The sequence below is a fragment of the Brienomyrus brachyistius genome, chromosome 19 (assembly GCF_023856365.1).
Source record: "Brienomyrus brachyistius isolate T26 chromosome 19, BBRACH_0.4, whole genome shotgun sequence".
In the NCBI taxonomy this organism is placed as follows: Eukaryota; Metazoa; Chordata; class Actinopteri; order Osteoglossiformes; family Mormyridae; genus Brienomyrus; species Brienomyrus brachyistius.
Window position 1 is genome coordinate 16,805,939 of NC_064551.1, and position 27,074 is coordinate 16,833,012.

General features: G+C 44.0%; 3 protein-coding genes across 3 annotated transcripts; 1 reads left to right on the forward strand and 2 right to left on the reverse strand.

Moving 5' to 3' along the window:
• The first annotated feature begins 435 nt into the window (after nt 1-435).
• chgb (chromogranin B) lies at nt 436-5,466 on the forward strand. The gene is made up of 5 exons (XM_048985318.1): nt 436-651; nt 1,047-1,093; nt 1,185-1,278; nt 2,777-4,440; nt 5,333-5,466. The coding sequence occupies exons 1-5, from the start codon at nt 606-608 to the stop codon at nt 5,414-5,416; spliced, it is 1,935 nt and encodes a 644-aa protein (XP_048841275.1). The 5' UTR covers nt 436-605; the 3' UTR covers nt 5,417-5,466.
• Nucleotides 5,467-5,506: 40 nt separating this feature from the next.
• Nucleotides 5,507-12,960, reverse strand: trmt6 (tRNA methyltransferase 6 non-catalytic subunit). The gene is made up of 11 exons (XM_048985319.1): nt 12,712-12,960; nt 12,050-12,180; nt 11,174-11,283; nt 10,797-10,888; nt 10,623-10,706; nt 8,539-8,663; nt 7,904-8,205; nt 7,408-7,493; nt 6,674-6,776; nt 6,497-6,583; nt 5,507-6,074 (listed from the first exon to the last, which is right to left on the reverse strand). The coding sequence occupies exons 1-11, from the start codon at nt 12,822-12,824 to the stop codon at nt 5,913-5,915; spliced, it is 1,395 nt and encodes a 464-aa protein (XP_048841276.1). The 5' UTR covers nt 12,825-12,960; the 3' UTR covers nt 5,507-5,912.
• A 563-nt stretch (nt 12,961-13,523) lies between these two features.
• fermt1 (FERM domain containing kindlin 1) lies at nt 13,524-26,633 on the reverse strand. The gene is made up of 15 exons (XM_048985317.1): nt 26,484-26,633; nt 23,674-23,836; nt 21,540-21,773; nt 20,755-20,892; nt 20,467-20,656; nt 19,720-19,822; nt 19,179-19,286; nt 18,059-18,190; nt 17,732-17,781; nt 17,409-17,533; nt 17,196-17,302; nt 16,420-16,641; nt 15,473-15,597; nt 15,031-15,172; nt 13,524-14,234 (listed from the first exon to the last, which is right to left on the reverse strand). The coding sequence occupies exons 2-15, from the start codon at nt 23,816-23,818 to the stop codon at nt 14,061-14,063; spliced, it is 1,995 nt and encodes a 664-aa protein (XP_048841274.1). The 5' UTR covers nt 23,819-23,836; nt 26,484-26,633; the 3' UTR covers nt 13,524-14,060.
• Between the last annotated feature and the right edge of the window lie 441 nt (nt 26,634-27,074).

The following is a 27,074-nucleotide window of genomic DNA, read 5'->3' on the forward strand; positions in this document are numbered from 1 at the left end:
TTAACGTCAGAAAAACACAAGAAATAAGGCATCCAGATTTACTATGTTTTTGGGATAAGTATCTTTGTCAATCCACAATTGTTTTACAAGGAGCTACATTTAGTAAAATGAGATTTGGCGGTAGTTTAGTTATTTCCGTTCCACGATCACGCAGGAATATTGTATCAGAATAATTACCCCAACAAATTTAATGAAAAAAGAATTAGAAGAAAAGAAAAACCGTACGGAACAAACATATGTGAGAGTTAAAGTAGCAGATGGTGAATTCATGGAAGGACAGGGGAGATGCACGAATAGTTTCTCTCTTAACGATGACTTCGTGACGCAGCCTCCGATAAGAAAAATGCCACCCCCAGCATGGTAAGCTGGTGTGCCCCCCCATCCCCCCCCCGCCTTAGTATATTAGCGCAGACGCCTCTCGGCAGCGGTAGTAAGCCGGGCTGGGCTGAGCGGCGCTGGGCGCAGGTTTTGCTGGGGTGCTGCCGGGGCGACAGGGAATTTGCCCCCCTTGGTTTGACTTTAAATATTGTTTTTTTTACAAAAACAAAAAAACAAAACGCCGCACTAAAAGTTAAATTAAAGAATCTGGCATAATATTCTGCAGCATGAAAGTTGCTTTTGTCCTCGCCCTGGCGGTAACCTTCATCGGAGGTAGGTAATCGTGGTTAAGCGGCGTTCACGCAAGCCGGTGCGCCTTTTTTCGGTAGACGAACGTGTTTCAGGACCATGGCGAGCAGCTATGTACTACAGGGCAAATCTTTGATGAGCAAGTGCTCATCTCTGAATTACACTGTTATCTTTCCAGTTTTTCATTTACAAATGTTTTGGCAGGGCGAAAAACACCCGAGGACTACTTACATCTATATGTTGTGTAACTAGTTCGACGTACTTGATATTATGTAACACTGATATTTTTATTCGTGTTCAGCTATTTGTAATTTAGATATTTTATTAGCACTCAAAAAATCTTTGTTTTTTTATGGAAGCAATTTTTATGGATGTGGGTGTCCATGAAATCTGTTCTGTGAAAAATATATGATTTGCAGGCAAACTATCCGTTCCTGTTGGGCAAGAGAAAACGGGACAGGAATTGGTACGTAATATGAACCGATATGCCGATGGTTTCAGACAGAAGTAGTGTTTCTGCACGAATATTATATTTGTTGAGACATATTTCCTTTCAGGCGACGCGCTGCGTGGTTGAAGTCTTGTCCAAGGCTCTTTCCAAGGCAAACGCTCCGCCAGTGCATCCTCAATGCAGGGATTTCTTAAGAGCAGGTACACTGGCCGCAGCGTACTTCTGTATCGTCCGCCTCTGCTGTGGAAACGATCGGTTTTAATACATTATACCTATATCAGTTTTAAAGCGTGTGTATATTAGGTTGCAACGTTTCGAAAGGGCTTTAATGCATACTGTGTATAACTGCAAACACACTTGCTAGTGTTTCATATATATTTACAATGCAAATTATTTAAAAGACGCTCATGTCCATAGCAAAATGAGATAAAAAGCACATTACAGACATACGTTCTATCAAAGAGTCGACTAGGCTGAGTGTCTAACGAATGCCCAGGTACATCTGTAAGCAGTACTGGATCAAGATATTAACATGCAATATTGTATTGTCTCCCTTATACATACACCCATGGAAATACAACGTAGGGACACTTGGCTTCGTTCAGTGGTCTTTGAAGCCCTAAACGCATGTGATTGTTCAGTCTCTGTGCTCATTCCAGTAAAGCTGGAGAAGATGCTGTCAGACTGCATAGTGTTTAATGGGTGCATACAGGTCTGCTGCAGTCCACTGAGATTACATAGTATCTACAGGGCAGTCTTGCAAAACTGTTGTTCAGGACTGTTACATATCTTGTAGCAACTAAGTACAGAAGTACTGCCATTTAGATTTTATGTACTTCTTTACAGATTGATCAAAGCGACGCGCAATTATAAAAGGACTTAGTGTTAATAATCTCAACGCACCTTGATTGTTTGGATTATTTTTATATTACAAACATAGACTGCAACCAGTATGCAGGAAAGCATATCAATGCAAAATTCTTTCACTTTTCGACAAATATAATCCAGCCTTGGTTATATTGAGCAACTTTATCACAACTTGACATTAAAAGTGCAGCTGGTTGCGATAGTCCCAACAGAATTATCGTCTGCCTAGTTAAGCCAAATCTTCCTTTCATCTTCAGTTCATGTTAATTCGTGCAATTTGTGGCCCTGAAGATGCACAAAGGAATGGCACGCTGTGAAAACTGAGACTAAAATCTAGATAATATCATGTTTTGTGACAAACAATATTATTCTAAGTGTAGGTCCATTCCAGAATGCATTCATCAGTTCCATTCCAAATTAGGAAATGGAGCTGGGATTGAAAAAAAAAAAACTATGGGGAACAGAACTGGAAATGAGTTAGAATTTCAGGAAGATTTAAATTCCAACTCCAGTTCTATTTCCCGATTTGGTTTGAAACTGATGAACGCATTCCGGAATGACCCCAACCCATTTGTCATTGTTTGGATTATTTTTTATATTACAAACATAGACTCTGCAGTATTTACTATAGTGTGTTACTGCAGTGTGTTTACTATAAATGTTATGGTTTTCAGTTTGTGGTCTAACATCATTTACCATGAGCCGTGGATGAAGTCAGTTCATTGCAATTAGCTACAATTACCATACAAGTTCAATATATCATTAATCTTAACAATGTGACTTTTAGCATCGGCTAATGCTGAATATTCATGTCTGGATATGTAACTGCAGGGTTAAAACATGAAACTGAAAAGAAGAGAGAAGAAGAAACTGCCCCATTTGAGGGAAGGAGAAGCCAAGAGCAGGATGAGGTCAGACGGCAAGCAGAGGTGACAAACATCAGGGGAGGAGACCCACAAGGGGACACAGAGGAGGCAGAGTATGCGGAGAACTTCTTAAAGGCACTTCAAGAGGATGAGCACCACCTTCAAAACGGAGGGAGCCAGGAAACCATCACAAGCTCTGAGGAAAAAAGAAGCACGGATTACCACGCAAATGACGATGAGGAAGATGGAGCATCTAAACACAGCCACCAAAATGATGAGGTGGTCAGGGAGGTATCTGTCCACAGTGATCAGAGGAGCAGAGAGCCCCCCGAAGAAAAGAGGTCCGACACCGAGGACAACGATGAAAACACCAGGGAAATCTGGGGACCGGCACATGGCCACCATCAGAACAAGCACAGGAGAAGTGGAGACTCATTTGAAGAAGGAGCGTCAGAAAAGTCAGAAGAAAGTGAGACTGAAGAGAGAGAGAAACGCATATGGAAGCCAACTCACAGATACCATCACAAGAAGCACAGGAGAAGTGGAGACTCTTATGAAGATGAAGCCTCAGAAGAAGAAACTGAAGACAGAGAGAAACGCATATGGAAGCCAACTCACAGATACCATCACAAGAAGCACAGGAGAAGTGGAGACTCTTATGAAGATGAAGCCTCAGAAGAAGAAACTGAAGACAGAGAGAAACGCATATGGAAGCCAACTCACAGATACCATCACAAGAAGCACAGGAGAAGTGGAGACTCTTATGAAGACGAACACTATATAGATCCAGAGGAAGATGAAGATGAAGAGAAACAAGTCTGGAATCTAGCTCATGAAGTTCAGGACCTCAAGAACAAGCGGAAGAGAGGTTCTTCTGAAGAGGAAGACCAGGACTTACTAAGCATGCAAGAAAGGAATCATGAATTTTCAGAGGATGATGAAGCCAAAGCAAAGAGAATTTGGAGACCTACTCATACATACCACCCACATAAAGAGAGAAGAAAAGGAGATTCTTCAGAGGAGGAAGAAAGGAGAAACATACCCGATGAAGGTGAGGAGGATGAGAGAGAAAAGCCATATTACAGAAGGAAAAAGGAGGATCAGTCAAGTGAGATGCTTGAGGATGACTATAAGCGACACAACTTGAAGGGTGATGAAGACCTGAGTAAAAGGCATTATCATTTAGAAGAGAGACGCTATTCCTACGGGGATGAGATCCCTCACCATGATGAATCGGACAAAGATGAGGGAGAGGAACTGCAAGAAGATAAAGCAAAGGTCCTCAGATTCCTTGTAAAAAGGGGGGATGGGGCTGAAGGCCAGAGCGAGGAGGAGGAAGAGGAGCGATCCCCTTGGGAGGAGCAGGAGTACCATCACCCTGCGTGGTGGAAGCACAGCCCCGCACGAGGAGAGATGGAGGAGAGCAATCAAGCGGACCTGGACTGGTGGGGCGGAAGACAAGCTGCTGTGGAGACCGACCCACCCCACCTCCAAGAGACCAGGCCACACCTGAGCAGCGAGATGGTGGAACTGGCCAAACTCCTGAATCACAAGAAAGCAGGGGTCCCTGGAATTCTGCAGCCGCAGAAAAGTAGGAGTCTACACCATCGGCCTCTCACTCCTGAAGAGGTAACGCCACGCAGACCCTACCTAGGACTCATGTTGTTTCTGTTGAAATATTACGACCAATAAGGTTATATTCTTTAAGGACGACATCTGACTTGCTGAACAATAGGAAAATATGGTTTCGCAGGAAAAATCCATTAACGTCGTGTTATTTTTTTGTTGTCATACATGTACATGTAGTCTTCAAAAGTGATATTTTTAATTGTAAATCTTATACACAATATATAAATTACCACTGCTGTAATACAGATCTACAGCCATTTAACTTTGTAAACAGCTACAAAGTTAAACGAAGCGGTTGCTTTGCAGTGTTTCGAAAAGCAACATAGTAACGACCAGATTCCGGAGTCAGGGGTATGTACTTGAACAGGGAAATCGTGAAGACGACCTTTTCTACAAAGGGGAATAAAAAAACAGAGGGAAAAAAGGGGGAGGGGGGCCTAGAGGCATGATGTAATTAAAATCTTAGGGTACATGGTTCTGCATTGTGATTTTCTTAAGCCGTCATACTAATTGGCCAGACTTAGCAGAGGCAGTGATACATCTGAAGGGGAAACATCCACGAACATGTGCCTCCTGCAGCTCCTCAAGTTCTCACTGTGGGAATATACATTAGTTTTACTGTTGGTTTCGCTCATGGTTTTTGACCCGCTCCTCCCATAATGCCATTGGGCATTTCTCCTTTTTACAGTTTTTTCACCCTCCTCACATCGTCAGCGCTTCATTACATATCAAGACATCTCTTTTGATGTAATGCAAATTTAAAATGCATTTAAATTTTTAATGCTTAATTCTCCACCAAAGGCGGCAGCAGAAATGTTGAGAGACCACTGAATTTGTCTTTGATTGTGTGACACAGCTTAAGTGAAACGGTTCTTCTGTTCCCTTGTTCCAGGAGAAGGAGCTGGAGAACCTGGCGGCGATGGACATTGAGCTACAGAAGATCGCGGAGAAGATTCACGAAAAGGAGCGAGAATGACCCCGATGAGAACCAGCAGCGACGATACGATGGGAAAGGCATCCACAGCTGACCTTCGACAAGCAGTGCATCTTAAATAACGAGTGGTGGTCAGGCTGTTTTGTGTACAATTTTAATGGGTTTAAAAACAAAAGAAAAAAAACTGGCATGACAATTTAGTGACATAACTGTGTTCTTAACCTAATCTGTTTTTCTTGCATTAAATAAAATTCATTGTTCTGGGACCAAAACAAATTCTAAGCTTTGGAAAAGAAGGTAAAAGTCACGGCCGAGGTCTGCAGGTGAATCCAGCTCTCAGAAGCAGCGTCGTTACAGCGAATCCCTCACTGCTCAGCACTCATTTCAAACCACGTTTCAAACCGTAACGACTTTAAACGGAATGATCAGAGTACGGTTTCCAAATGCTGTTTCCATGGAGAAGGCAGACGAGGGAGCTTTCACTTAAGAACCAAAATAATAATAAATACTCTCTCACGAAATAAAACGAAACGAAACATCAACCCTCGGAGGCGTGAAGCTTCCTCCTCTTTGCGGTCGGCTCGTCGGGTCTCTGGCTGCACGATGCGGCAGGTGGGTCGCATTCGATGGTGGTCCCGCTCAGAAGGTACCCTCCGGCCCCGCTCATCAGCAGCACTGGGTGTGTTCTGTTGGGTAGCACCTTCACACAAACCCACAGCAGCATTAAACGGGCCCAGAACCTAGCCACACCTTTAATACGCACATGGGTTTTGATCTGGCCACTCATGTATAATGGGTGGGTGGGTGTGTGTGTGTGTGTGTGGGGGGGGGGGTCCTGACACAAGGAGCATCACCAAACCTCAACCTAAACCATCTATCTGATGCTTCAGTCTTATAGACTTCAGTCAATATTCAAAGTTGCAGGCACCATAATAAAAGACTTTGCTAAACCATTACAGATGACGGCATTGAACAGTCAGCCATTTTCCATACTGAAGCATGAGGGATTTCGGTGCACCACTGTTAACCACTATATGCTAATTGGTACATTAAATCAGGAAAGAAGTGCAAGTGGGTATGCAGAGGCATGCAGGCGCACTAGGACACGCAGTGCCGCCTCACCTGGTAGTGCCTGAGCCAGGTCTCCGACAGCCTGAGGTTTATCACTCCCCCCAGCTCCCGCAGTTTGCTGTAGCACTCAATCAACGGCTGTGGATTAAACCAGGATAAACTCCAGAAGATGAAAAAGCCACACGGTGACAGCAGGTGAAAAAGGTGCCCAGGCGTTGCTCATATTACCTCTCTGTACTGGCAGTAAACAACGAAGGGCCTGGAGGGGGCGATGAGCTTCAGGAGGCTGAGCAGGACAGGGCAGGGCTGGAACCGGCTGGCGATCAGCAGCCTGGGGGAGAGCGGAGCTGTGAGCATGGTCTGGTAGCGAACATAAACGGCAAACAAAGAACAACAATCTGTGGAGGGTGGAGCTGTGAGCATGGTCTGGCAGCGAACATAAACAGCAAGCAAATAAACAAAGAACAGCAATCTGTGGAGGGTGGAGCTGTGAGCATGGTCTGGCAGCAAACAAACAGCAAGCAAATAAACAAAGAACAACAATCTGTGGAGGGTGGAGCCATCAGCACGGTCCGGCAGCGAAAATAAACGGCAAACGAATAACAACCTGAGGACAGCAGCAACATCAACACAGTGAGGCACCAACCATAAACAAACTAATAAAAGAAAAACAACCACCTGAGGATAACAGAGCCGCCAGCATGGTCTAGCAGCAAACAAACATTAAATAATGACAGCAACACCAGAAAAGGCGCTCAGATATTCAAGACGTGTCAATATTTCATACCTCGCTAATTAATTACCAACTAAAACTGGTTATTAGTCAAGGAGTGTAGCTACTTTCAAGGTTAGACATTAATTCATAATCTACAGGCTTCAGGTTCAAGTCCCAGGCAGAGGAAAGGTCAAGGAGAAGCAACGAGGTCACTGCATTGCATTGCTGGGAACATACAAACACTTACCCGTCGGCATTCCTCCCTTCCAGCAGGGCGGCAGCAGCACTCAGTTTCTTCCTCTTCTCCTCCATTTTGGTCTTCTTCTCCTGGGCCTGTGATACAACAGGGCATTACCAAACAGTTTTACGGCATAGCAGGTGATCATCGTAACACAATCAGGCGCTGACAACCTTAAGAACAAAAACCCAAACAGACTTATTACTACTAGTTACTTTAGCTTTCATTTTAACATAAAAAAAAAATCAGAAAAATATATAACTTTCATATGAAATTGCTAACATTAAAACTTCTGTATTAATCTTTAAAATTGCTGCTTTGCATAACTTTAATGCAAACCTGTGCTTTAATTTAACCAAACTGGTAAAAAACTCACTGTGACCTAGAAGCAGTAGGTTCACCCTCTGCAGACTGAGGCATCTGCACCGATGTCATTACCTGCCATTTATACTACCTTTATTAATGAAGTGTGACATCACATATCGCTGTGGTCAAGGGGACTTACCTTACTCTCCTTGGCTCTCTCCTTCTCCTTGTTCTCGTTCTCAGGTCCTGCGGCACTGGTCTCCATGTCCTCAGCTCTGCCCTCTTCCCGGTCCCCCAACGCTGCATCGGACTGACTGCTGGGTTCCCCCCCAGCACCTTTCGCCTCTTCGTCCAGCGAGAGCGTCCCGGCCAGCAGGGCGTTTACTTTACACAGCGGGAACTCGTGCAGCGTCTGCTGGAACCGCGTTGGGAAGCCGAAGCTGTCGGTGGCCGCGCGAGTCGGTCCCCCCCCGGGGTACATCTGGATCACGGAACCGTAGCCTGGCCGGGCCGAGAGCAAGAACCAGAGTGTCAGATACCACAGTATCTGGCTTCAGACACCCGAGGATACAGCACACAGCATGGACGCGAGAAGCCGCCACACGAAGGCTTGCAAAGCCGAACCAGAAAGTCAAATGCGGAACAGCTAACAAATGCAACAGCCTGTTTTTAACCGAGATATTAATTCTCTAAGGCTGAATTGCAACCAACCTAGTTCGTGAAAGGTGACACCTGCTCAGTGTCACATGCCCATGACTCTGCTCCCGGCATCGTCCAGCGCTTATCACCACCATCACTGTCAGGGTAACTGTACGAAGGCCTGATGTATCGTACCTCCCATTCTCTCCATGACTGCCCCCAGCACCAGGCCCGCACACGTCTCAAACACAAGGACCTTGCTGCCGGCGTGGACGTTCCCCAGGGACAGCATCTGGGCCAGCGTGTCGTATCGCAGGTAGCTGGGGGGGGGGGGAGGGACCCCAGGGGACAGGCCCGGAAAAATAGGAAGTAAACATTAAACCGAAGTAGAACCTGTCACAATTACTTGATTACTAGATTGTTAAAATAAACAGCGAAAGCATCAGTTCTGTGGAAGTACTTCAATACATTAATAGCGTATGAAAATGCAATCGTCAGTCAGTAATGCACAGCAGAACTTAAATACCACCACAGCATGACTGTAATACAAATACATATTAAAAGAAGACGTTCGGGTTTGATGGATTCAGCCAATAATGTGAGTTTATATGATTGCATATCAATAAAACTGCTGGCAAAACAAAGGTTAGCTCTGTCACCTAGCCACATCGGCGTACAGAATATAATGGTTTGGGATGATTTGGGAGTCGCTAGCTTGAGCTGTTCTGCGCACACGCTGCAGCTTCTGATACGCAAGGGGCTGCGGTCACAGCAAAGCCTAAGCGACGCTGGTGCCAGTGGGAGAGAAATCGTGGGGATTTTAAGTATCCGCCACTTGCGAATCAAGTCAGGTTTACCCAGGCGTTGACGTGATTTTTATTCTTAATAATTTGCTCCGTATTACGAATGTAGCCTGCTTTCTCCAGCTCTGTTTTCAGCATGAATCAAAACATCCAACACTGGAAATAAGTGCAGCTCTGGTACTGTTTACGGTGCACTGTAACCCCTCCCCATACGCCAACGTCATAGGTTCACATTTTCAGACAAGCTATTCTGTGGTGCTGGCTTTTTCGGGGGCGGCACCAGTTGATTGGCAGTGGAAAAAGCACAGAATGGTTCCAAATTAGGCACGAGTTTTGCACCAGCACCTGCAGTACATTGGTAGAAAAGGGGAAGGAGACCAAAAGGTATCAAAACAGGATTAGAGTACTGCATTATGAGAGATGTGATCAAATATTCATGGCTTGGAATATTAAAGTTAAAATGAATGAGGCTATTTTGGTTTTGGTCCCCCTGCTGGTTTGTACTTACTATTTAATCATGGACAGTCCAGCCTCATTATCCAGGCTTAATATTACTTATTAAAATTTACTATTATAGTCTGACACAGTAAAACGTTCATTGCTGACAAATGACTTTTGTTCCGGTTGACTCTTGTGTGTTTATCATCCGGCAGACTTTCCTTATATGCTTCTCTTTCTTATGGCCTGGAGATATAATTTCAGGTTATGATCACAGCCCAGGCACTGCGGAGCGGAAACCCAGCCCAGCGACACTAAGGGACATTTCACCAGGCCTTATGATCCACCGTGTCTTTGGTGATCGACAGGCAAATGGTGATTCCATCAATTTCCATACCAGAGGTATAACATGCGGTGAAATGAGCTGCCCAATTCCATCCAGTCGCCAGAGGTCCTCGCAAGCTTTAAGGAGCAACTTCAGACTCACATCTTCTGAGAACACCGACACTTTTCCCCCTAACTAACCTCATTCCCCAGCACTGATTCTCTCCAGCTCACTTCCTACTGCTCACTTGCAACAGGGTGAAACAGGCCGCTTTGCCACTAGACACCCTTTTGTCTTTTTCCACTTAGGTTTAAATTCCTTACTAGGTTCTCTCTTGGGAGATATCAGTGCCTTGACTGCATGTTCTGTCTCAATCTGGTCATGTAATTTGAGGTTTACAGAACTTCCGATACACCTTGGCAGCACTTTTCCAAGCTAAAGTTCTTAGTAGTTAACTTATCTTGTACTATAATTCTGCATTTGTATCCTTTCCCCATTCATGGCATGTTTATACGGCCAAAACGAAGGTACGGAATAGCTTCCAAATACGCTAATGCTAAAATGCTAGCTATCAAAGTGGTCCCCATTACTGAACTGGCAGCATAACCTCCAAACACATGCATAACCTAACCTACCAGTGCAGGCCGAGCTGGACACCAGCCTGCTTCTCACTGCTCTGAAATTCACATACCTTCCCGCTTCGGCACACATACCATATTTTTCCAGGTTCCCTGCCGTAGTACATCAGGGCCATGATGCGAGCAGAAGGCTTCAGTATGGTTAGGGCACTTTCGTACCTGTGGAAACAGCGCAGAAGATCTGTACCAGCTCACGCCGAATGCTAAGGGCTCTCGTTCATGCGAAGCACCATCAAAATCAACACTCACTTCCTTTTCTTCTTCTTGATGTATTTCTCCTGTGCAAACTCCGTTTTATCCCTGAATGTCGTACTGTTCTCTACAAGCTGCTGCACAATTTCCTAGAGGGGAAATGAGGCCATCGTGGTTTTCAGCACATGGCATACGTGTCAGTCCAGCAGAATCTTAAAACATCAAGAACATTTAAGGTATATAAACAAGCACAAATTTCATTCATGTGTATCTGCCTCAGCAGCAGTCAACCAAAATCTGGTGGACAGCCACGTATTTTTTAAATTTGCTTCAGCCCCCTGGTCATCGAAACTGAGGGGAACATTTCAGAGACCGGAACACTCTCCGGATTGAAAGCTTGCTCCAGGTCATTAGGAAAAGCAGTCTTTGTGTACCTGCCCCTTCAAGCCTTGTTCCTTTAAGGTCTCGATATCCTCTCTTGTGAGCTTCTGCGACTTCCCATCATCAACAATGTTCCTGTTATCCATGCCTGCTTCCTTGACTTCTGCAAAGAAACATGAACGTTAAATGAGATTAAATTGAACCATGTTAAAAGGACCCGGGTTCGAGTCTCCGCCTGGGTCACACGTGTGTGGAGTTTGCATGTTCTCCCCATGTCGTCGTGGGGTTTCCTCCGGGTACTCCGGTTTCCCCCCACAGTCCAAAAACATGCTGAGGCTAATTGGAGTTGCTAAATTGCCCATAGGTGTGCGTGTGTGAGTGAATGGTGTGTGAGTGTGCCCTGCGATGGGCTGGCCCCCCATCCTGGGTTGTTCCCTGCCTCGTGCCCATTGCTTCCAGGATAGGCTCCGGACCCCCTGCGACCCAGTAGGATAAGCGGTTTGGAAAATGGATGGATGGATGTTAAAAGGACACGGGCACTACGACAGGCACAGTGGCTCCCTTTGGCTGCAGAAATATGTATATATGTTTGTTTGCCGTTGCTGCTAATGTTGTGGTCTTGTGCTTTAAGGATGCATATGTATTTGCATGTATGTGTAATCTGTACAGCTATGGTACATACACATGCAAACAGATGTGTATATTATTCACTGTAAATATTTTTGTTTGTATGTTTGTTGTATTATTGGTTGACGGGTATGAATGATAAGGGTATGTTTTTTATAGCTATACATTTTAATTCATCTTTACTTTATTGTACACTGTATGAAGGAGCCGGAGAACCGGCATATTTCATGGCAGTCATATGGGGCACGGTACACAAACGTCTGCGCATTCGTGTCCTTAAACGGCGAAATGATCTTGAATACCTGCAGGCTCCTCTGCCCGTTTCGCCCTCCGGGGGTGCAGCGATCCGCCCGACACCACATCAAACGTGGTCCCGTACAGCTCCCCAATGGCGTTGTCAAGGAAAAACCACTGCTTTTCGAAAATGATCTTCCTGGATGGAACATGAGATATTGATATCAACGCCAAGCTACTTTATAATACGATTAAAGACATCCGTCTAGGGTTAATTGGCCACAGTGAAGTCTATCAGCAAAACAGAGGGCGAGACAAGAACATAATCATCAACAAATCGATCGCAGGAATGCAATAAAATAAAGATACGTTCAAGACGCATGTTAATGCACATAGTATTACAAATAGTGTGAAGTAGTTCGTTTGCGAAACGCAAACCAAAGAGTCTGACTTAGCAGCTAAATGACAATATCGACCACAGTGAGAAAACTGACAGGATAGATTAAATTGTACAAGTACAAGTATACATGTAGTAAGTAATAATCTTACACTTACAGAGGAACACGCAAAAGACACTGACAAAGTGGTTTTCAGTGCGTTTTTCTACCTACCAACTTACCAGACAGTCATAGCCTAACGAAATAATACGTAAAAACACATTTATCGGCGAATCTCAAAGCCAACAAAACCAGCTGATTAAATACAAACTTAACAGTTGTCGTTAACTTACCTTTTCTTTAGGATTTGCACAGCTTTATAAACATCACCACGTTGCAAAACCACGAAGTCATTTTCTTTTATTATATATTGGTCCTCCACGAATCGCTCGCCATTATTTTCCATTATACCACTGAAACTTATATTTAAAAAAAAAAAACTGAATCAATCTCTATAAATGTACTTGCCTGAATTTTCAAAGGCTAAACAACGTTTAAAAATGGACGTTTACGTGCCCTGCCTTTCCCACGTGTTCGTCCGCGTTTCCCCTGTGAAAGAGGCAAAAGCAATCGAACCCAGAAATATATGCAGGGAATTATAATCCATTTTCGAGAACCACGATGGGAAAGAAATCATATTTTAAATGCAGTTTTGGTTCCAAAACTGGAGTCACTCATGTGGCCTCTTTAGCTTTGTTATTCGTTTTATTTACTGACAAATACAGATTATGTGTAATGTTTGTGACAAATACAAAATGTGGCACAGTGGTATAGTGGGTAGAACTGTTGCTACACAGTGGGGCTGAGTTCCATCCCTGCTGTATGTGGAGTTCGCATATCCTCCCTGTATTGGGAGGATTTTGGGCAACTCTGGTCTCCTTACAGTCTAAAGACTTACAGTTGGTGTGTGTATGTGTGTACCCTACAATGGGCCACTATGCCCTCCACAGTGTCCCCTGCCTTGTGTTACTTGGGACAGGCTGCAGGCCACTTGGTGATCCTGACTGGAAAATAGATGGGTATCCTAATGCTTTTTTTGTGATTATTATGCATTGTAATGTAAGCACACAGGGAGAGTGTTATCATTCAAATATTAACACATCAATTGTACATTATTGTCTTTTATTGTGTATTGCAAAATAACAGATGGTACATTTTTTTCAAGCTGCATAATTTCAGCATTCCTAAAGAATAAGTGCACTTACATGCTCACAACTGAAAATCTTTGCTCTTGTTTTTAAAATTTTCTATTGTTTGCCCAAAGGGTTATTATCAGTGAATCTAATGACATAAGACTGCACTACAAATCTGGTGCTACAAATCCAGCTTTACTGACTAAATCTGATAAGCACCAGCTTTCCTTTCTGTCAGTTGCGTGAATTAAACTAAACAAATTCACCCGAACGCGTACTTGGCAAAGACTGACATACTGTATGAAAGAACATAATTATCAGTGTTATTGTAACATCGAAGGCACTTTCATTTGAAGAATGTAATATAACCGTGACCATTCTTTCCATCAGGAATCCAGCTCTCGGTTAGCAGTAGACTACTACAGCTTAACTGGCAGCCATCTTGGTCCACATAACATGTACAGAAACTGAAACTTCACTGGAAGCGAAGGCATCTTGTGATTGTGAGGCTACTCTTGGCCGCCAGTGAGTTTGTGGAAGAGTTCTTCATCTAAGGTCTCGTTCTGGTCCTTGGAGCGAGTGGAGAGGAAAATGTAGCCACCAATAAACTCATGAACAACCTTACAGTCGCAGGACTGACAGGCGAAGGCCACTTGCACATTTCCATCAAAGTCGATGGTCACCTGTAACAGAGACAGCTCAGCCAATCAGCTTCCAGAGATCTGTAGTAGGATTTGTTTAAAATACAATACTGACAGTATGACTCTGTGTAGCGAGACAGGTCACTGATAACCAGTGACTGAACTGTAACAATAGTTCAATGAGAGTTGGTGCTGAGCCCGGGGCGGGGGTGGGGGGGGGGGGGGGCGACATGCCTGTACACCCCATTTCAACTCAAGCCCTGTTAATAACCACGCTAGTTCATGGCAAATGGGGTTCTGCATTTAATTGATTTATTTGGAAAAATATAAATGTTTATTATTTACAGGCAGTACTTATGTCTGAGGTAAATGTGTCATTTGGGTTGGTTGGTGCGTTTACCCTGCAGTGTATTTTCAGCATGAAAACTGATACCTATTCAGTGATAATGCCATTTAATCAAACAACTGGCAACCCTGTATTGGGCCACATAAAATATTAATTAGTATTGTTTTAGGTTTTATAATGGTGTTTATATATAAACTATAAAAATCATTTGTTTTATCACACACACAGTTTCATTGCACATTTATATATTCATTTATTCCTCTGACAATTGTTCTGGTGAATAACAGTTTATGTGTTTTGCCTAATCCAGTAGTGGTTGTAACACATTAAAGGATGCATGTAAAAAGCAATCAGAACCCACTCAATAATATTAGAAGACAGATGAGTAATCAAACATCTACTGAACCTGTGACTAGTCTGATAAGAGTTTTCTGTAAAATAACTAGGTTGGTTGGGGATGAGTCATGCTGGACTTCATTTTTATCAACTCACCTGCCGAATCTCCCAGTTCACATTCCACTGCTTCATGCTGGAAAACCTCCAGGTGGTCACAGGCTGATTGGTAGACATGTCGATCCGGATCAGCCGATTGTACGAGATTCCCAAAATTTCGTCCTTCTTGCTCCCTCGGAATCTACAATCACACAGCAGGAGGCATAACCAGACTTCACAAGTCCGGGGAGTCTGGGGCTGAAGCCACAAATGAATCTGAATGATCCCCAAATGATTTGCTTAGCTCAGATGCTTTAACAACCAAGCTTAGTTTGAGAATTCTCGGACAGAATAGGTATCTGGGCTAAGACCTGGTGTTCTTAACACCCCTGGGCACAAAACTATCATCATCGTGAATATTAAGAATAATCGTTCTGCAGATGCTTTGTAAGACATCTCAAGGCTCCTTGTTTATCATCCTAAAAGGATTGCTGGGAGTTACCTCACAATGTAGTACTTAATGCCGAACTCTGGGAGGGACTGCCAAGCTTGGATGAAGCGCATCTTAGCGTCCATGAGAGACAGAGAAGTGACATTCTGATGGGCCTCCAGAATCTTGGTGGCTAACTGGAAGAAACCACAACATGGCATGACAGTCCTTTGCTGAAAGATTGAAGAGTAATAAACCCTGAGAGTGTAAGACGGTTAGCAAAAAACGGAAACTTCCAGGAGATAACTAGCAGTTTGTAAAAGCATTCCAGAGAGAAGAAAAATAATGTGGAAATAAACTAGAAAAGCCCTTCATAAGTGACATATTTACTCATCAGAACAACAGTATGTCCGGTCTTGTGCCGTCCCAGTATCTTAAACTGCCAGGACATTTCAGCATGGCTACAAACGTTCTTTCTTGGATTTCATGAAGTATGGGGGGGGGGGGGGAAGGTCAGGGTGGTCTCCTTTGCATCCAAATTCTATGATTGCTTCTCCAGTACAGCAGAGGTAGGGAACCTGTTCCATGGAGGCCCGGTATGGGTGAAGGTTTCTGGGATGGCCTCTCAGTCAGCCAACAACAGTGGGTCTCCAGGACGGGAGTTGAGAACCGCTGTCTTATTACTGACCCGCACCCACCCTCCATGGATGAAGCCCCCCACCTCTGCAGTAGAGTCACAGTGATCCTGGAACCTCCCAGGAAGCACTGGGCATGAAGCAGCGGGCGCCCCAGGTGACACACCTGTCCAATACAGGGGCAAACTAACTATGGGACATGGAGGCACAGATACAGCTACTTACACATTTTATGCTATAGTGGGAGCTGCAAGTAAAAGGAAGGAGATGATGGAACTCCACATACAGAGAGCTGGGGGTGGGACTCAAACCCATAACCCTGGAGGTCTAAAGCCATAGAGATGCAGGCTGATCCACCATGCCTGCCAAGCGACGTCTAGTCACCTGTTTCGTCTTGTACTTTTTGGAGAATCTGGGCGAGACAAAGCATTCGGCGTTCATGTCCAAGGCGTCAGCATCGGGGGCAGACTCTGGCGTCGGCGCCAGGCTCTTCATCTGCAAGAAGGACTGGATGTTCCGCACCTCGGTCTTGTACGAGCTGTATGCCATCGTCTTGCCCTTGGAGGCCAGGATGCAGGCCGCTTTCCACTTGGCGTACTGCGTCTCCTGGGCGTGGGATGCACAGAGAGCTGGAGGTAAGGCCCCGCGGCGGACATGGAGCCCCTCAAGTCTTTAATGAAAAGTACAGAGTCTCGAAATATTAAGATACAGAAAACAACTCTGTCGTAGACGAAATACAAGTAGCTGAGGTCATGACCCTGTAGGCAGGAGGGTCATCCGTCCTCAAACTGTTCAAACGAGCAAAATTGTTACTTTGGTATAAAGCACCAACAGGGTGAATTCATGTGAACATTCATTTATGTTGTGACAGTTATCCTTTACATCAGTGTTTCTCAGCTCTCCAGACAGTCCATGTTTTTGCTGCCTCCCAGCTCCCTGCCAGACAGTCCATGTTTTTGCTCCCTCCCAGCTCCCTGCCAGACAGTTCCCATACATTCTCCCTCCAGGAGCAGGGAGGGAACGAAAACCTGGACCGTCTGGGGGTCCATGAGGATCAGATTGGAAAATACTGCTCTACATGAAGAATTGCTTTCTTTCTGTCCTGAAAGGAAACAGCGCAAAGCTGTATGGACCTGCCGACACTCAGGCAGCAGACTCACGTTGTCACAGCGGATGTACACCTCGTTCATGCCGTCCGCCACCGGCAGCAGCAGTTTGATCCCAAACTTCTTCTCCGCCACGTTGACGTCTGGCACAACCTCGCAGCCTGTGGAAGGTGTCCCCAGTGTTTCGGTTACCAGAGAACACAGGGTGAGAAGAGGGTGACCTTGGGTGCCCGGGGTGACATCCAGCCATCGTCACACCCTCCTCACCTCTCAGGTGTAGCTGCTCGATCGGCTCCCCAGCGGATGACTCCCGGTTCTTATAATACGATATTGTGGTGTCTTTAAAAACAAACCAGTACTCTTTGTATGGTCTCAAAGTCAGTCTTTTGGGCCTGAAATACATAGCAAATTATAAGCATCGTTCGGTCAAAGAACACATTTTCAAAAATGATTCGCGCATGTTTATTTTAAGGAGCAGAAGAGATACCCGCTGGAGATGTTCATGACCATCACAAGGCTCGATCACCTTCCCGTCCGATTATCAGGGCTCTCTCCCTGTGCCAAGCGGCGCATTTCATCCAGACACTCACCTGAATAACTTGAGGGAATCCGCCAACTTAGGAATGTCAGTGATGTCCTCCTGGGGGAAAAAGTCAGCAGCGAGTGAACCTCACGTAGCAAAGACAAACCACGAACAGACGCCACCCACGGTCAACATGAATTTCATACTGAACCACAGCTTTGACACCTCACACAATTATTAATAATTAATCGTATCATCATCGTTCAGATAAATCTTCAGGTAGCAACTAAACAGTTTTCACTGCAAAAATTCTCGTAATGGTTTTGTAATTCTCCTGAAGCGCATCTGCACCAGTTCCATACTTATCCGTTTTCTATGAAGCAGGAATACTTACAAGGATTTTGTCCGCGTTTCCTCCTTCGAGCGTCACCTCCAGATTTGACAGGGCTGCCTCCACTTCATCGACCTCCGGCTCGTCGGAGAGATTTAGGGGCTCCTTTGATAAAGTCAACTTGCATATGTGGTACTAGGAAAAAAAAATAGCAGATGAAATCACTTAAATCTCCAAATTAAATAAAGAAAACCCTACTGAAATGCGCGCAGACTGCAAGCTTTCATTAGATAAGTGTTACCTTATAGATAAACTTGATGGCTGACTTATGCCTATTTCCAGGGTTAGCGCCTCGAATCAGCCTCTACTGTACATGCGGAGTTTACACATTCTTCCCATGTTGTTTAAGTGTGTTCTTTATTCATTTTGAATACAATAAGTGAGCACTTCAGCTCTACAAACATATTTTCCCGCTGATAAAGCCTTGTGGTTTGCTTAAACAACAACCTAAAATTCTTGAATGTGTTTATGTAAACATCCACTAGTATTCGGGCTGGAACACTGTGGCAGTACCAGCGATCCTCCTCTGAACAATGGCCAGAAATGGTTCTGCATCATTAAGTCTTGCGTAATCCTGCTGCGTCAAGCCCCAGCAAGCCGCCTGTTGACGATGCGACTGGACTGGTTGGAATGGGGTCTGCACCCGTTTAACTGACGCAGAGTGAAGGTTGGGACTGAAAACATGTTCTGCAGTAACACCATGTTTAACATCATATTATAATGTGCAGGTGATGTTATTTACATAATCTCTGAAGGTCAACAAATGTAATAAACATTATTATTTACACTATAAACAGTGTTTCTCTTTATATTATTAATAAAAGTTTTAGAAAGACATAGAAAGACATTTAAATTCTAATTTATTTATTTAAAAAAATACATTAATAAATACTGCTCAGAAATCACTTTTGCTTCGACGACATTTGCCATCTTTTACATTTTATTTATTTAGCAAATGTTTTTATCCAAAACATCGTACAACCGAGGAAGCAGAGTCATCCATCCCAGGAGCAATTGGTGGCTAACTCACACACCATCAGCCTGACCCCGTCCTGCCTTAGAAAGAGTCCCACCCCGGAGTTAAGATCATGACAGCACGTCTGGCAGGAGCACACTACTGTACCTGCAAGGACGCAAACATGAACATCTCCTCCTCCGTGCAGTCGATCTCCTCCAGCAGGACGACCCATCTTGCCTGCTCATACAGCTGGTTTATACGCACGGAGTCATACTGCCGGGAGAAGCAAAGGCGCTCGTGACACACACACACACACACACACACACACACACACACCCATGCTGCAAGACGTTCCCATCGTAACCTTACTCTCCATCACACGTGCCATGATAAATTTGGTGGTCACTTTTTTTTTTTTACATAGTATTTGTATAGTTCTACTTCCTGACTCAAACTATATCCTTTACTACACCATCATGGAATTACATTCCTTTTATGGTGACTTCAAGAATACTTGTTGTTATCAGTGACATTGCTATTTTTAACATGATGTAATGTAATTTTGTTTCTAATCCTTTCTATTGTAATTAAAAGTTCTCTCTATATATCTAGCTGGTAATATGTTCCTGTCTGTGGGCTCCCCATGAAAGTCTCCTATCGCAATAGTGTTCTGGGAGGTGTGAACTCAACATGGTCACTTCCTCACTTTTGGGTTGAGGTCAAAGAAACAGTGGTACTTGAAACGCAGCAGCAGCCTGTCGTCCTCCTGGACGCCTTGTTCCATCAGCGATCGAGAAGAATCCAACCACCTGCGAACACAAAGCTTGGTCACGTACAGCTGCACGCAGTGGTCAACAGTCATGAAAAATATGACGACACCTGTAGAATTACCATGCACACCTATGGGCAATTTAGCAAGTCGAATTAGCCTGGACTTAGCCTGGAATTAGCCTGGAATTAGCATGTCTTTGGACCGTGGGGGGAAACCGGAGTACCCAGAGGAAACCCCACAACGACATGGGGAGAACATGCAAACTCTGCACACGTGTGATCCAGGCGGAGACTCGAACCCGGGTCGCAGAGGTGTGAGGCAAGAGTGCACTGCACCACCATGCCGCTCCCACAAGCACAATTTATATATGCAAATATTTATTTATTCATAAGACTCTTTGCACCACCTGTCACTTTACTGCCGATTGCACAACATGGATATTTATGATTATTGCTTAAATGCTTACTGTTTAATGTCATCTCTTTATACTTAACTATGTTTAAACTTAAGTCCCTTGTTTTACAGTCTTGGAGGCAACCATACTGTACATGTGAAAAATAATATTTTTGTCTCTGATGGCATGACATCAGCCTCATTCTGAAAACTCCACTGTAAGTCTTCACATCACATCCTCGCACCTCTAGTGCCAGTTCATCGAAAAACTCTCGTTCATTCTCTTACCCCGAGTTTATAGTTGCCTTCTCTATTGTAGTCAAAGGCTTGTACATCTTGGCCAGCTCAGCAGGTGGCAGGTTTGGCTGGCTGACTATCAGATCGTTCTGCCCAAACCACAGGCTCGTTTTGGAGATCGGGTTTCCGCTCTCTGGGTCATACGTAGGTGTCATGGTTTTGCTGTAAGTTCCGGGGTTACCTGTCAGACACACGAGCGGTTGAACCGCTGAAGATCCATTCTACTGAGCGCAACATCTAAATAAAGAAAAGGCATCAGTGGCCGTTATTGCAGATCACCTGTGTTTCCTGGCATCCCGAGGGCATCTATGTTCATGACCTCGTCGATAGCGGGATTCCTGCCCTTGTCTTTTTTCTTTTTCTTCGATGCGTCATCGAGAGGTTTCAGCAAAGAAAGTTCCTCTGGTCTCCTGATGTCTACAACAAACACGCCCTTTAATGTGGATTTGCACAAGTAAATTTCGCAAAAAGGGTTTGTAAGAGGCTTTGGGCAGTGATCAATTTATGATTGCGATTATACACTACACACAAAAACTATAAAGCCAAATGGCTGCTTCACTTACTCGATGAAAACACGTCCAGCTTTTTTGGCAATTTTGTTATATTTTACTATAGAAGGAACAAGCCGATTCTACTCATCTTCTCAGTGTAAAAAAAGGCGATTTAGCGTTTTCATTAGCGTTTATGTTTGTACTAGTTAACTAGTTAATGGTTGTTTCCATGGATTACTTCATATTGCTACTTTCAACAAATTAACCTTGATAGCTGGGCAACTATATAACAAAAATTCTTGTTAATAATGATCATAAAGTGAGATTAGTTTGTATCCTGCTAATAGACACATTTGTGTCACTGACAACGATCCACAAAAGTCCATTTAAAACATAAAACTGTTCACTGACAGTTGTGTAGATAGGAGTATATTTATGGTGTCTCATTACGTTGTTCTAGGTTTATTTTGTGAAGTAGTTTCTGAGAAATGGCATTTATTTCACTCTCTTGAAACGATGGATGTTTGAAGATACGTATTTTTCATTGGTCAGCGATGACATGGATATACTTACTAAGAGTTCTGCAAATCTCAGTGACAGTCTTGAAGACCACTGATGAGAAGCTGACACTCAGCTTGATGGTCTTCATGTTGGGCAGCTGCAGACATAGCGGCTTGTGTTGACGGGTGTACAGCAGGTTAGCATCTGCCTGAACCCCATACTTGTCCAGAGTCCAATGCGTCTTCAGCAGCCAGATGTTCTTCTGCTCCCACCACAAGGCATAGTCTGACCAGTCCCTCGTAGCATCTAAAGAGGTCAACGTTCAGTGAGAAGGTGTGGTCAGAAAACTCCGGGTAGACTTTCGATGATCAGTTCCTTGTAGCTCCTTGGATTATTTCCCTGCATAGTGTCATGTGATCCCCGCGAGAGTTACCAGGCTAACCCCAAATCTCTACTAGATAAGCGGTAGGGAAAACAGATGGATAGTTATAATTTAACGGAAAAAAAAAATCTGTATCAAGAGAATAACAATTTGTAAAAACCAAATTCATATCTTCATGTCAGCTTTTCAAGACTGCGTATTAAAAATGTCATGCTTATACGTATTTTGATATATATGATATATAAACTGAATTTTATCCCTTGATGTTAGAATGAGCCAGAGTGAGCCGAGTTTCAGACCCACTGAATGTGCCTCACTTTGCAGGCGAACATGTCCGAGCACGACACCGGGCGACATGCCTGAGTGCGGTGTAAGGTTTCAGTCTGAAGGTACAATAATCACAAGCTACCCATCACTGGCAGAAAGCATCGCCCCTGGGCTTCGGGAAAACTAGTGCTGTAAAAAGCTGGCTCTCTTCTTTTGGGCTGAAGGGGTGTACAGGTCGGAAACGAGCAGGCCACTGAACTATTTTTCCCTACCCCACACAAAGCTACAGGACAGAATAATGAGCCTATTTCAACGACAGTGAATCAGACAGTGAACCCCTTAGGGCTGGTTCACAGGCGGAATCAGGAACAAATCAAAAATAATTAATTATGTGAGTAACTAAAACCTTTAAGAAGACACACGACACCAGCAAAAATTCCTCCGATTGAGCATTTACCATCCAGATATCGTTTGGGATTTTAAACTCTGCAGCCAGCTCCGCCTCCAATGCAATACAAAGTCAGCATGTCGTCCTGCGAGAGCGATGCAGGTGTGGTATGCAATTCTGAAGAGCGATCCTTAGCCTGACACCCAGACAGTAGAGGCATGAGGCCCCTACGCTCATGCTGCGTGTGACCACGCTTAGCCCATCCCTCGACGATTCAAACAGCCCACCCACCGTGGGACAGACAATAGAAAGGGCCTGATATGGATGTTTATATATATCACAGCAAAGAGTATTTCTCTTATTCTTGCCTTTGAAATCTTGCAAGAGCACCGACTCAAAATTAGGGCGCCGCTAACAACTATTTTCAGTTGTAGCTTACGATAACATTAGTCCCAACAAGCCCAACGCACACGAATACACTCACTGGCACAGTCAATCAACATAGAATAAGCTCAGATTCTCACCTAAACATTTTCACACTTATTCAATGGAGATTCTAAAGTAGAAGGCAGAGAACTTCATGGTTTTAATAATGAGCATATCTACCAACTACAAGGACAAAAGATATTTCAAAGCCTTTTGTCTACTCTGGTGGTCCATTACCCAGAATAGCCCCCGTGTGTTTTCTCTTCAGGGACTCATGCATAGCAGTAGTGTCCCTTTGGTTATGCCATCGAAACTTTTCGCTCCCCTAATTACGTATCTCTGCTTAGATCGCTGCCCCCACAACCCAAACCCAGATAAGAGGAAGAAACTGGATGGAGGGGGCCATAATTACGTGGCGATAATAAAGGGGATTATTTGTTACAATGAATTGAAGCGTTTCAGCAATCAAAGGTAATTTTATTAAACAAAGAAAAAAATGATGCGTTGATTTAAATATATCGATGTCGAATTTTCCGCATCAACGTTGCGGACTGTTGACTAATCGCGGAAGGTGCCGAGTCTTAGCTGACATCCCAGACGTTCATTCATCAGCACCACATCAACAGATAAACACAGAGTTATACCTCATGTGCTCATATTTTAATATACACCCTTCCATCCCTGGCCCAACTGATGAAATGCACGGACTGTGAGATGACGACGATGAGGAGGAAACGACGCACTTATCTCCTCCACCAGCTTGAGCATGAGCCCACCGACATGGTCGCTCCCCTTCACCCGCAGGGTGCGGAGGCTATCGTCCTCCCTCTGGTCCACATAGACGCTGAGCTCCCAGGTGATTTTTCCATACTCCGCTGAAGTTGTCATGTTCTCATCTAGGAAGGTCTGGGAAGGTCAACGAAGACATTCAATGCCATTCATCTGCGTCACATTCTCACCTGGCTGCTCATTATATTCATTTTAATTTCCACACTAATTATCCTGCATGCCGCCATTCTCAGTATACTTCACATTTGCACCATTTGCTTTTATTTGAACTATTTTGTCGTCGTTGTTTTGGGACTCTTGCACGCAAGTGTTGCACTCGCATAAATACCAAATATCATGTGATACGACGGTGATTTCATTTAATGTGGAGCCGTAGCAAATGCAGAAGCCTGCTTTAATTTTTTAAAAGTATTTCTGTAATAAAAATAAAAAATTACAGAAATGTGCCTATCCTTAATAAAGAACTTTCCAACCACTTTACCTCTCTTTTGAATAATTCAAAGTCAATCAGAATTTTTTTAATGTAGAGAAATGCAGACAACTATTTAGTTTTTGGCTGCGCAAGTTATTAGCAAATTATTAATCTGAACTGCAGCTACAGGACAGACACCCCAATATCCACCCTCATGTTTTCTGCAGTATTGTCCGCAGGCCCACAGTACAGAATTACAAATATATTTTCAGAAACCTATTCGTTGTCAAGGCTTTCCATTTCATTATCCAGGAGAAGGTCACTGTAATGTACGCTGATGAAGTAAATACAGTGTCTGTCCAAGGCAAAGCGAAACTGGCTGGCAAGTTGGTGCCCCTCGTAGAAGGAGACGTTCTGCGGACCATGCATAAAATTCCCTAAAAGTTCTCAAAAGGTGATGACTTTTCCAAGCCTTTATAGAACGCTGATCCTCTAAAGTACGGATGGGGAACCTGTTCCATAGAGGGCCGGTGTGGGGGCGGGTCTCTGGGATGAACTCTCAATCAGCCAATAACAGTGGGTCCCCAGGACGGCAGCTGTGAACCACTGTTTCATTACTGGCTGATGGAGAGATCATCCCAAGAACCCAAGCACTGCCTCTCCAAGGAACAGGTTCCCATGCCTGCTCTAAATATTCTTGCAATGACACAAAAGATTTGCAAACATTCCAGGAATGAGATAGAATCACAGGAAATTGTATTCCTGTTATTTCTGTTTTCATGACCTAAACCTAAAGAAGACCAAAAAAGTGGCTGGTCCATTAAACGTTAAACATCCTGGAAATGTGTTGGAGGAACCTAAATACCACCAACAAAGAACATGTTTGGTCCCCTAAGGTAGTGTTTAAGAAACCAGCCCTCAGGGGCACTCATACGGTCCACATTTTCGCTCCCTCCCAACTCCCAGGGAAATAGGAGGGAGCAAAAATGTGGACCATCTTGGGGTCCCCGAGGACTGGTTTAAGAAACACTGCCCTAAAGGTTTCTTCAATGTCAATAAACATTCTGCAGACGATATAGGAATACAGTATAGCAACCTAGAGGGAACATCCTATAGAAATTGCCCCCCAGACTTTCCCAACACGTCTTTAATGTTCCCTTAAGGTTCCCCAATGAGGTCCCCTTAACGTCTAAGTAATTCCATAACGTGACGTCGCGGGAACGTCCTGAGAAGGTCATACTGCAACGTTCTTTAACCAGTAGAAACGTTTTCGGAACGTTATATCAACGTACAATTTCTACCTGGGTTAGCACCCTGGGCAGCCTCCTATTGGATTGACCGATCAACCATTCTGTACTATCAAACATAACATAAGTAAAGCGCCGCCCCCACCCCCCACGGCCGCCCAACTGAACAGCCCCGCTGCAAACTTTTCGCTTTCGCTCTGTACCGCTTCGGGATCAGATTTTTGTGCGTCTGTAAAAACAGACGCCTGGAGCTGCCACATCCACACCCTGCGCAGGAGACAGCAGGAAGAAGCCCTACACACGCACAAGCGAAACTACACAAAAAGACACACATTATAACAACGCCACGGTGCCACGTTATATTCAGAATTATTTTTAAACAATATTTTATTAACAATAATTGGGGGGGGGGGGGGGGAATCAGGAAATTGATTATAAATAAGGAACTATTTTTTAAAAATATTGGCATGTACAGGTTTTATGTACTCACAATTCAGTTAGTCCACGCCGCGGCCAAAACTACATGAAATGTTCGAAATAAGCAGCTTTTGTATTTATGAAAGACCCAATTTGAGAAGGCTACTTACACAATCTGTGCATTTATAGTTTGTACTAGGGGTGTAGTTGTGGTAGGTTATCAAGCGTCAAAACCCGAAAACATTGAGAATTACATCAGTGTCTATAAGTGGTTTAAAGTTCAGGCCCCACATCTTATGAATCTGTGGAAGTTTAGGTTGTTTGTTATGCAGGCCTAGGTAAATATTTACCGTACCCGGTCTGCGATTTTGTTTTCTGTATTAAGTTATTTATATTAGTTTTACATGTACTAGTTACCTGGCCCACTTAAGACACAATTAGTTGCAAAATTACGTTTGATCTGGAAAGTAACCTACAAAACATTTACTGAATAGGGCCTACAGTTAAATTTGCAGTGTAAAAAAAATCATGCCTAGGGGTGATAATGCGTCGGGTTAAACATGCTTGAAGTTTTCCTCCCATTTCTGGCAAAAAGAAAATGAAAAGAACATACATCGTACGTAGAAATAATATTCGATAATAAAATAATCCATGACTTTGAAAAACACGATTGTAATACAGGACTCACCTGGACGTTAGGAATGGCTCCCCCGCGTTCTCCCGTCCCTTTGAAGCCGTGCTGCTTCTCCGAAGCGGCCACCGCCTGGTCCCGCCCAGGGCGCCCAGGTAAGGAAGTCGGCTTTGCTGCAGCGTTTAATGCCCCGACCGAGTCCCGCAGGTCAGCTATGCAGGAGACCACGTGCTTCTCCGTTCATTTACATTTACATTTTATTTAGCAAATAGCCATATCCAAAGCGACATTCATTTACAGAAAGCGGGGTTGGGTATTATATTTCTTAATATTAATAATAAATTCAAGCAAATGCATAGAAAAATATATGAAAGTTTTAAAATAGTCCAGACATCCACCTCCATTTTGCTTTGCCATATTTTACATTTTATCCAAACCAACATGCAATAGAGAAAGCTGAGTTCCAGGAACAACTGGGGTTACGGGCCTCAGCGAAGGGCCCAAAGTGACCTTCCGATCTCAGGCGCAGCCTCCAAACCGGCTGAGCCACTCAGCGCCATGTGTCTCTCTGTCTATCGATACACCCAAGAATGTTTAATTCACATATTCATTATCAGAATTTTGTAGTCCATTTATTTGTATATTGTC